Raw genomic sequence first — 11147 nt, 5'->3', positions numbered from 1 at the left:
GACATTGGAGGGACATTGGGACAATGGGGACACTGGGGACATTTGGGGGACATTGGGGACACTGGGGGGGACATTGGGACAATGAGGACACTGGGGACATTTGGGGACATTGGGGACACTGGGGGGGACATTGGGGACATTGGGGGACATGGGGACATTGGGATATTGGGGGACATTGAGGGGACATTGGGGTGGCTCAGCCCAGATTTGGGGTTTGGGCTGTTTGAGGGTCTCACCAGGCTGTTTGTGCTGGGGCCAAGGGCAGGAAGGGATTGGGATATTTGGGGTTTCTATGGGGTTTCTATGGGATTGGTGGTATTTCCAAGGGATTTTTTATGGGATCCGGGATATTTCAATGGGTTTTTGGGATTTCTATGGGGTTTCTATGGGCTCTATGGGATATTTGGGGTTTCTGTGGGGTTTCTATGGGGTCTCACCAGGCGCAGTGGCTCCAGGGCCAAGGGCAGGGGTGGGATTGGGGAATTTGGGGGTTTCTATGGGCTCTGTGGGGTTTCCATGGTGTTTCTATAGGGTTTCTATAGGATCAGTGATATTTCTATGGGGTTTTCTATGGGATTTAGGGCTTTTAGGATGTATTTGGGGTCTCACCGGGGCGCAGGTGCTGGGCGCCGAGGGCAGGGATGGGATGGGGGATTTGGGGTCTCTATGGGGTATTTGGGGCTGTGTTTGGGGTCTCTATGGGGTCTCTATGGGGTATTTGGGGCTGTGTTTGGGGTCTCTATGGGGTCTCTATGGGGTATTTGGGGCTGTGTTTGGGGTCTCTATGGGGTCTCTATGGGGTATTTGGGGCTGTGTTTGGGGTCTCTATGGGGTCTCACCGGGGCGCAGGTGCTGGGCGCAGAGGGCAGGGTGGGATGGGGGATTTGGGGTCTCTATGGGGTATTTGGGGCTGTGTTTGGGGTCTCTATGGGGTCTCACCGGGGCGCAGGTGCTGGGCGCAGAGGGCAGGGTGGGTCTCACGAAGCGGGGCCGGGACCCCACGGCCGCGGGCAGGGGGGGGCTGGAGCAGAGCGCCCCCGCCAGGTTGATCCCGCCCACCCACCGCGACAGCTCCGCCCCGCTCCTGGGATGGTACAGTGACGTCATGGGGAGGGCATGGTGACGTCATGGTGACGTCATAGCCCTCCCCCCGAACCGCCCCAAATAGCCCAAATGGCCCAAATCTGCCCCAAATCCCCCAAATATCCCAAATATCACAGAAATCCCAAATAGTCCAGAGTGACCCCGAAAATCCCAAATCACCCCAAGTGACCCCAAACAGCCCAAACACCCCAAATCTGCCCCAAAATACCCAAAATACCCCCCAAAATGCCCAAAACATCACAATGTCCCCAAATATTGCAAACGCCCCAAATCCGCCCCAAATCCCCCAAACAGCCCCGAGTGACCCAAAATAGCCCAAATACCCCAAATATCACAGAACCCCAAATAACCCCGAGTGACCCTGAAAATCCCAAATCGCCCCAAACCACCCCAAATCCCCCCCCAAATGCCCAAAATATCACAAAGTCCTGAAATATCCCAAACACCCCAAATCCCAAATACCCCAAATCGCCCCGAGTGACCCAAAATCCCCCAAACACCCCAAACACCCCAAATGTCACAGAAACCCCAAATAACCCCAAGTGACCCCGAAAATCCCAAATGTCCCCAAACCCCCAAACAGCTCAAATCGCCCCGAGTGACCCCAAACAGCCCAAAAATACCCCAAACCCCCCAAATTTCTCTAATATCCTCAAATATCCCAAATAACACAAAACCCCCAAATAGCCCCGAGTGACCCCCCCAGAGCCCAAATATCCCAATTCTGCCCCAAAACCCCAAATCACCAAAAACTCCAAACCCCAATTACCCCAAATATCCCAGAAACCCCAAATAGCCCCGAGTGAGCCCCAAACAGCCCGAAAATCCCCCCCCAAATCCCCCAAAATATCCCAAATCCCCAAATATCACAAAAACCCCAAATCACCCTGCGTGACCCCAAATACCCCAACCCCCCCAAAATGCCCCAAATCCCCAAATAACCCCAAAATGACAAAAGCCCCAAATCCCCCTGAGTGACCCCAAACACCCCAAATCTGCCCCAAATCCCCAAACCACCCAAACCCCAAATCCCCAAACACCCCAAATATCTCAAATATTGCAAAACCCCAAAAACCCCAAATTATCCTGAGTGACGTGTTTGGGGGTTTGGGGTTTTTTTGGGGGGTTTGGGGTATTTGGGGTCACTCAGGGCGATTTGGGGTTTTTTGGGATCTTGGTACTTTGCAGGGGTTTTGAGGGTTTTTGGGGGGTTTGGGGTTTTTTTGGTGATTTGGGGATATTTTTAAATTTTGTTTGTTGGTTTGGTTTGGGGGGATTTTTTTTGGGTTTTCTTTTTGGTTTTTTTGGGGTTTTTGGAGTTTTGGGGGTTTGGGGTTTTTGGGGGTTTTGGGGTTGGAGGTTTTGTTTGTTTGTTTGTTTCTTGTGGTTTTTTGGAGTTTTTGGGGGGTTTTTTTTGGTCTGTGGTATTGGGGGTATTTGGGGTCACTCAGGGGGATTTGGGATTTTTTTAGGATCTTGGTGCTTCCCAGGGGTTTTGGGGTTTTTTTTTGAGTTTTTTTTGGTTTTGGGGGGTCTTTGGGATTGGGGGGGGGGGGTGTTTGTTTGTTTTTTGGGGTTTTTGGGGTATTTGAAATGTTTTTGTGCATTTTTGGGGGTTGTTTTTGGGCTGTTTTGGGGGGTTTGGGGGGTATTTTTCGGGGATTTTGAAGTGTTCTGGGGTGTTTTTAGGGGGAATTTTTGCGGGGTTTTTTGGGGGATATTTTTTGATTTTTGTGGTATTTTGTGGTGTTCTTGGGGTTGTTTTTAGGAGGGGTTTTTGGGGTGTTTTGAGGGAGTTTTTTGGGGGGGTATTTTTTGATATTTTTTTTTTTTTTTTTGGTGGGTTTTCTGGGGTTGTTTTGGGGACGGTTTTTTGTGGATTTTGGGGTTATTTTGGGGTGTTTTTGGTGTCCCTTGGCACAGGAACTCCCGTCAGTCCCCACAGCACAGGCAGAACATGTGGGGCCCTTGGGGGTATTTGGGGGTTGGTTTTGGGGGTGTTTTTGGGGTTTTTTGGGGGGGGTCGTTTTGGGAGTATTTTTTGGGGGGACTTTGGAGTGTTTTGGGTTTTTTTGCGGGGGATTTTTTGCAGGGTTTTTTTGGGTTGTTTTGGAGATTGTTTTGGGATTTTTTTGGGGGGGTGTTTTGGGATTTTTGGAGGGGGATTTTTTTGTGTTTTTTTTGTATTTTTTGGGATGGTTTTTTGGGGTTATTTTGGGGATATTTTGGGGTTTTTTAGGGGTATTTTTGGGGTGTTTTCATTGTCCCTTACTGCGCCTGGCACAGGAACTCCCGTCTGTCTCTGCAGCGCAGGAGGAACACGTGGGGCCCTTGGGGGTATTTGGGATGTTTTGGGTTGTTTTGGGGTGTTTTGGAGGTATTTTTTTGATTTTTTGTTTTGACTTTTTGCGATTGTTTTGGGGTTATTTTTAGGGTTGTTTTGGGGGGTGTTTGGAGGGGTGTTTTGGGGTTTTTTTGGGGGATATTTTTTTAGTTTTGAGGTGTTTTGGGGTTGTTTTGTGAATATTTTTTGGTGGGGTTGGGGGTGTTTTGGGGTTTTTTTCGGGGGATTTTTTGTGGGGTTTTTTTGGGTTATTTCGGAGATTGTTTTGGGATTTTTTTTTTTTGGGGGGGGTGTTTTAGGATTTTTTGGGGGGTATTTTTTTATTTTTTGGTGGGTTTTTGGGATTTTTTGGGATGGTTTTTTGGGGTTATTTTGGGATATTTTGGGGTTATTTTGGGGTATTTTGGGGTGTTTTTGGTGTCCCTTACTGCGCCTGGCACAGGAACTCCTGTCAGTCCCTGCAGGGCAGGTGGAACACGTGGGGCCCTTGGGGGTATTTGGGGTATTTTTTTGGGGGGGGACGTTTTGGGGTGTTTTTTTTGGTTTTTATGGGTTTGGGGTTTTTTTAGGGTTTTTTTGGGTTTTTAGGGTATTTTTTTGATTTTTTTTTGGGGGGGGGTTGTTTTTAGGGTTATTTTGGGGTTGTTTTGGAGATTGTTTTGGGATTTTTTGGGGGGGTGTTTTGGGATTTTTTGGGGGGTATTTTTTTTTTTTTTTGGTGGGTTTTTGGGATTTTTTGGGATGGTTTTTTGGGGTTATTTTGGGGATATTTTGGGGGGTTTTAGGGGTATTTTGGGGTGTTTCTGGTGTCCCTTGCTGCGCCTGGCACAGGAACTCCTGTCAGTCCCTGCAGTGCAGGTGGAACACGTGGGGCCCTTGGGGGTATTTGGGATGTTTTGGGGGGTTTTTTTGGGAGTATTTTTGGGGGGTTTTGGGGGTTTTTGGGGGGGGATTTTTTGCAGGGTTTTTTTGGTTGTTTTGGGGTGTTTGGGGGGGTTTGGGGGGTATTTTTTGATTTTTTTGTGGTGTTTTTGGGAGGGTTTTTTGTGGGTTTTGGGTTATTTTGGGGTTATTTAGGATATTTTGGGTGTCCTTACTGCGCCTGGCACAGGAACTCCCGTCGGTCCCCGCAGCGCAGCAGGAAGACGTGGGGCCGCTTGGTGTATTTGGGGTGAGGCTGGGCCAGGGCGTGGGGCAGCCCCACAACCTCCCGGGGGCCCTCGGGGGGGTCCCGCAGCAGCAGCAGCACCGACCCCCTGAGCTCGGCCCCAAAGCGCTTCCAGCCCCGCCGGCCCCACGGAGCTGGGGGGACACAGATAAACGGGGTCAGTGCAGGGGGAGAGAAATCCCAACAGAGAAAGAAAATCCGCCCCAAATCCAGCCCAAAGCCCATGAAATTCCCATTAAACCCACCCCAAATCCAGCCCAAATCTGCCCCCAGGGTCCCACGGGGCTGAAGAGGAAAAACCCCAAAAATGGGGTTGGTACAGGGGAAAGAGACTGAAATCCCGCAAAATTCCCATAAAATCCATCCCAAATCCCATAAAATTCACCCCAAACCACCCCAAATCTGCCCCCAGGGTCCCGTGGCCCTGAGAGAGGAAATGGGGCAAAAAAACCCTAAAAACGGGGTTGGTGCAGGGGAAAGAGAGAAATCCCAAAAGAGGCAGAAAAATCCACCCCCAAATCCCACAAAATTCCCACAAAAGCCACCCCAAAATTCCCCCCAAATCCAGCCCAAATCCCATGAAATTCCCCCCAGAAACCCTCAAATCCACCCCAAATCCAGCCCAAATCCTGTAAAATTCCCATAAAATCCACCCCAACTCTGCCCCCAGGGCCCCATGGGGCTGAGGGAGGAAAAACCCCAAAACAGGGAACAAACGGGGTTGGTGCAGGGGAAAGAGAGAAATCCCAAAAGAGAAAGAACATCCACCCAAATCCCATTAAATTCCCCTCGAATCCACCCCAAATCCCACAAATTTTCCCCAACCCCCCCCAGATTTAACCCAAATCCCATGAAATTCCCACAAAATCCACCCCAAATCTGCCCCCGGGGTCCCATGGGGCTGAAGGAGAAAATGGGGCAAGAAAACCCAAAAACGGGGTTTGTGCAGGGGAAAGAGAGAAATCCCGAAAGAGAAAGAAAACCCACCCCAAAGCCCATGAAATTCCCATAAAATTCACCCCAATCCACCCCAACTCTGCCCCCAGGGTCCCACGGGGCTGAGAGAGGAAATGGGGCAAAAACCCCAAAAATGGAGTTGGTAAAGGAGAAAAAGACTAAAATCCCACAAAATTCCCACAAATTTCACCCCAATCCACCCCAACTCTGCCCCCAGGGTCCCATGGGGATGAGGGACAAAAAAACCCAAAAACGGGGAACAAATGGGGTTGGTGCAGGGGAAAGAGAGAAATCCTAAAAGAGAAAGAAAATCCCCCCCAAATCCCATGAAATGCACCCCAGAAACCCCCAAATTCCTCCAAATCCCCCCAAATCCACCCCAAACCCTCCCAAATTCGCCAAAAATCCCTCAGATCCCCCAAACTCTCCCAAATGCCTCCAAATCCACCCCAAATCCACCCCAAACCCTTCCAAATTCCCCAAAATTCCCCTGAAAATCCCCCCAAACCCCCCACCCCCCAGCCCGTTCCCCCTGACCCTTTTTCCCGTCGCTCTCCAAAAGGACTTTGCGGTTCAGGACCCCCCTGAGGCTGGGGCCGGGACCCCCCGCGGGGATTTCGGGGTTCGGGCTCTGGGGGATCGGCCCCGGGGCCCCCCCAGGCTCCTCCTCGTCGTCCCTGCGGAGACCAAAATCCTCAAAGCTGGAAACCCCAATGAAATCCCAAAAGGGTTCATCGAGGTCACAGACAATTCCCAGAAAATCCAACCCCAAACCCACAAATTCCCGTGAAAATCCCATAAAACCCAACCAAAGTCCCAGAAAAATCCCAGAAAAACCAACCCAAATCCAATAAAACCCAACCCAAATTTCCCATGAAAATCCCATAAAATCCTGTGAAATTCAACCAAAATCCCAGAAAATCCAACTGAAATCAAAGAAAGTCCCAAAATTTCCCAAATCTTCCCCAAACTCTCAAATTCCCCCAGATCCTCCAAATCCCCCAAAATTTCCCCACAAAATCCTCAAAATCCTTCAAAAACGTCCCAAAATCTCCACTAAATTTCCCCAAAATTTTCCCCAAATTTTCCCCCAAATCCCTCCAATTTCCCCCAATTTTCCCCAAAATCCTCCCTAAATTTCCCTTTTTTTTTTCCCAATTTTTCCCAATATCTCCCAAATCCCCCCAAATCCCCCCAAATCCCCTCCCCAAAATGTCCCAAATCCTTCAAAAGAACCCCCAAATCCCCCCAATTTTCCCCCCAAATTCCCCCAGTACCCCAATTTCCCCAAAATTTCCCAAAATCCCTCAAATTTCCCCCCAATTTCCTCAAATTTTCCCCAGAATTCCCCCAAATTTTTCCCCCAATCCCCCAAATTCTCCCAAATTTCCCCCCAAATCCCCCAAATTTTCTCCCAAATCCCCCAAATTTTCCAAAAATCCCCAAATCCCCCCAGTCCCCCAGTCCCCGTTCCCAGCTCACGTTGCCCACTCCAGTTTGCGGCTGCGGATGGAGCCGTACAGGGCCTGCGGGACGGGCGAGATTTAGGGGCTTTTTTGGGATTTTGGGGGGATTTTTTGGGATTATTTAGGATTGTTTAGGTGGGGAATCCCCATGTTGGGTTTTTTTGGGGGGTTTTGGGTTTTTAATAGTGGTTTTTTGACATTTATCTGGGGGTTTTGGGTTTTTTTTGAGTGGGGATTTAATGGGGTTTGGAAGCATTTTATGGGGTTTGGGGCGTTTTTTTGGGGGTTTGTTGGGGTTTTTTTGGAGAGTTTTGGGATTTTGGGGGGGGGTTTGTAGGTTTTATGGGTTTTTTTGGGTTTGTTGGGGGTTTTTGGGGGGTTTTCATTTTTTGGGGGGTTTTGGGAGGTTTAAGGGTTTTTTGGGTGAGTTGAGTTTTTTATGGGACATTTTGGGTTTTTGGGGGTTTTATGGGGTTTTGGGGGGTATTTTTGGGGGGTTTGGGGAGGTTGGGGTTTTATGGGGGGTTTTATGGGGGGGTTTGAGCATTTTTGGGGGGTTTTACGGGGTTGTTGAGGGGGTTGGGATCGGTATTGGGGCGGGTTTGGGGGGTTTTATGGGGTTTTTGGGGTCTCTGTTACCTTGAGCTGGTCCCGGGGGAAATCCCGCCCGTCCATCATCCCGCTCAGGTTGGTCACGAACTCGGAGCTGCTCATGGCCCGGCCCAGGCGCTGCGGGGCCAAAAACACCCCAAAGTCACCCCAAAACCACTCAAAAATCACCCCAAAAATCACCCCAAAGTCACCCCAAAAACCTCCCCAAAACCACCCCAAATTCTGCCCCAAAGTCACCCCAAAAAAGGGGAAAACCTCAAATCCACCCCCTGGCTCTGACCCAGCCCTGTCCAGCCCCAAATTCTCCCCAAATCCACCCCAAATCCACCCCAAAATCCCCAAATATGCTCCAAATCTGGCCCCAGGACTCCTCAAAATCCCCCCAAACCCACCCCAAGTCTGCCCCCAACTCCCCAAGTCTGCTCCAAAAACCCCAAATCCACCCCAAAATCCCAAAACCACCCCTTGAGACCCCCCAAAACCCCAAATCCACCCCAAATCTGCCCCCAGGAACCCCCAAAACCCCAACCTGCCCTAAAAATACCCCAAACACCACAAATACCCAAATAGGGATTTGGGGCAGATTTGGGGCAGATTTGGGGTTATTTTGGGGCTATTTCTGGGGTATTTTAGGGGATTTGGGGTGTTTGGGGTATTTGGGGTGATTTGGGATGTTTTGGGGTGTTTGAGGTTATTGTGGGGTAATTTAAGAGTAATTTTGGTGTATTTGGGGCTATTTCTGGGGTATTTTAGGGGATTTGGGGTGTTTGGGGTATTTGGGGTGATTTGGGATGATTTTGGGGTTATTTTCGGGCTTGTTTTTTGGGGTCTCTCTCACCTGGCCATGGGGGTCTCTCAGATTTTGGGGTATTTTGGGGTTATTTTAGGAAGGGTTTTGGGGTCTCACCTGCCCGTGCAGGTCTGTTGGATTTGGGGTGTTCTGGGGCTATTTTGGGGTTATTTTGGGGTGTTTGGGGTCATTTTGGGGTCTCTCACCTGGCCGTGCAGGTCGGTGTTCAGCAGCATCAGGGCACAGGTGAGGGCGTGGACAGAGTCTGGGGGAGTTTGGGGGGGTCAGGGCACCCCAAAACACCCAAAGGGGCCCTAAACCCCCCAAAAGTTCCCTAAAACCCTCCCAGAGATCCCAAAACCTCCCAAGGGGACCCCAAAAGGTGGTACTGGGGGAGGTGAGAGGGGAAACTGAGGCACGGGAGGGGATAAAGGGATTTGAGGTGGATTTGAGGGTTTGGGATGGGTTTGGGGTCCCAGGAGGGATTTGGGGGTCCTGGAGTTGGTTTGGGGTGGGTTTGGGGTTTTGGGGTGGGGTTTGGGGTCCCAGGACGGTTTGGGGGATCCTGGGGTGGGTTTGGGGTGGGTTTGGGGTCTCACAGGGGATGGGAACACTGCAGGGCTGGATTTGGGGTTTTGGGGTGGGTTTGACCTGGATTTGGGGTGGACTTGGGGTATTTAGGGTCGGTTTTGGGGTCTCACCAGCAGAAGGAAACACCTCAGGGTTGCAGGGTGGGTTTGGGGTCAGTTTTGGGGTGGATTTGGGGTATTTTAGGGGGTTTTTAGGGTCTCGCCAGCAGAGAGGAACACTCCAGGGTTGCAGGGATGGGTTTGGGGTCAGTTTTAGGATATTTTTGGGGTATTTGGGGTCTCACCAGCAGAAGGATACAGCCCGGGGTTGCAGTGGTGGAACCTCTGGGAGAAATGCCCCAGGACCCGCTCGCGCTCCTGAGTCTCCCCCGAGAGCACCAGGGCCCGCAGGAACTGCCTGGGGACCCCAAACACCCCAAAACAGCCTGAGACACCCCAAAACAGCCCGAGACAGCCCCAAACCGCCCCAAACCGCCCCAAACCACCCCAAAACAGCCCAAAAACGGCCTGAGAAACCCCAAAACCACCCCAAAACAGCCTGAAACACTCCAATATCACCCCAAAGCACCCCAAACACCCGAAATGCCCCAAATTCCCACAAAACTCCCCAAGAACCCCTCAAATCCCACAAAAATCCCCAAATTTCCCTCAAATCCTCCCCAAACCCCCAAAATTCCCCCAAATCCTCCCAAATTACCCCCAAACCATCCCAAAAATCTCCTCAAACCCCCCCAAAATCCTCCAAATCCCCCAAATAATCCTAAATTCCCCCAAATCCCTCCCCAATCCCCCCAAATCCCCCAAATAGACCCAAATCCCCCCAAATCCCCCAAAATTCCCCAAAATCCCCCAAATTCCCCCCAACCCCCCAATGCTGACCTGAGCGCCTGCTCCAGGCTGAGCCCCTGGAACTGGAAGAGCTGCAGATACTCCTGGGCCACCCTGGAGCTGAACTCTGTGCTGGGGTTGGGGACAGACACCGTTGGGGACCCCAAAATCTCCATTTCCATAAAAAACCTTCAATTCTCCCCAAAAATCCTCATTTTTCTGCACCAAATCTTTTTTTCCCCCAAAATTCCCTCTTTTTTTTCCCCAAAATGCCAATTTTTTTCTCCCAAAACTCCCTTTTTATTCCCCAAAATCCTCATTTTCCCCCTACTCCCCATTTTCCCACCCCAAAATCATTTTTTTCCGAAAAAATCCTCATTTTTCCAAAAATCCCAATTTTTTTTCCCCCAAAATCCCCACTTTCCCCCAAATCTCCATTTTTATCCCCAAAAACTCCCATTTTGCCCCCAAAATCCCCCATTTTTTCACCAAAAAAACTCATTTTCCCCAAAAAATCTCATTATTTCTCCCCCAAACCCACATTTTCTCCCCAAAAAAAATCCCATTTTCCCCCCCAAAAATTTCCATTTTTTTCCCCAAAAAATCTCATTATTTTCCCCCAAAACTCCCATTATTTCCCCTCAAAATCCCATTTTTCCCCGAAAATCCCCCATTTTTCCCCCCCAAAAATCCCATTTTTCTCCTAAAGTCCCCATTTCCCCCCAAAAAAATTTCCAATTTTCCCCAAAAATCCTCCATTTTTTATCCCCAAAATCTCATTGTTTTCCCCAAAAATCCCCATTTTGCCCCCAAATCCCGATTTTTTCCCCAAATTCCCATTTTTATCCCCAAATTCCCCATTTTTCCCACCCCAAAATCCCATTGTCGCCTCCCAAATCCCCATTTTTTTCCAAAAAAAACCCCAACCCATTTCCCCCCAAAAAACCCTCAATTTTTCCCAAAAACTCTCATTATTTTCCCCAAAATCACATTTTCTCCCCAATCCCCATTTTCCCACCCCAAACCCCTGAATTTTTTTCCCAAAAATCTCCCTTTTTTCCCCCCCACCAAATCTCATTATTTTCCCTCAAAATCCCTGGGGTTTTTTCCTAAAAACCCCATTTTCCCCCAAAAAAATCTCCATTTTTCCCCAAAAAATCTTTTTTTCCCCAAATCCCCATTTTCCCACCCCAAAACCTTGATTTTTTGCGCCAAAACTCCCATTTTACCTCAAAAGTATTTCCATTTTCCAAAAGAAAAAAATCCCATTTTCCCCCCAAAATCCCCC

The 11147-nt window shown here is 49.6% G+C and overlaps 1 protein-coding gene across 1 annotated transcript; it reads right to left on the bottom strand.

The window, feature by feature from the left end:
* Nucleotides 1-4434: 4434 nt before the first annotated feature.
* LOC310920397 (PH and SEC7 domain-containing protein 4-like) lies at nt 4435-10892 on the bottom strand. Its single transcript, XM_083880346.1, has 7 exons — nt 9911-10892; nt 9316-9428; nt 8648-8706; nt 7679-7768; nt 7056-7099; nt 6111-6250; nt 4435-4750 (listed from the first exon to the last, which is right to left on the bottom strand). The coding sequence occupies exons 1-7, from the start codon at nt 10039-10041 to the stop codon at nt 4542-4544; spliced, it is 786 nt and encodes a 261-aa protein (XP_083736472.1). The 5' UTR covers nt 10042-10892; the 3' UTR covers nt 4435-4541.
* Nucleotides 10893-11147: the final 255 nt, after the last annotated feature.

Source organism: Zosterops lateralis (assembly GCF_965231275.1).
Source record: "Zosterops lateralis genome assembly, chromosome: 30".
In the NCBI taxonomy this organism is placed as follows: domain Eukaryota; kingdom Metazoa; phylum Chordata; class Aves; order Passeriformes; family Zosteropidae; genus Zosterops; species Zosterops lateralis.
This window is presented reverse-complemented; position numbering and strand designations above follow the sequence as displayed.

Excerpts from the sequence above, each read along its gene's own strand:
- LOC310920397 (XM_083880346.1), bottom strand. The coding sequence starts at position 10,041 with ATGGAAATGGAGATTTTGGGGTCCCCAACGGTGTCTGTCCCCAACCCC. Across the intron at positions 7,100-7,678 it reads TCCCCCGGGACCAGCTCAAG|GCCCTGTACGGCTCCATCCG; the intron begins GTAACAGAGACC and ends CCCGTCCCGCAG. Across the intron at positions 6,251-7,055 it reads CGCAAACTGGAGTGGGCAAC|GGACGACGAGGAGGAGCCTG; the intron begins GTGAGCTGGGAA and ends TGGTCTCCGCAG.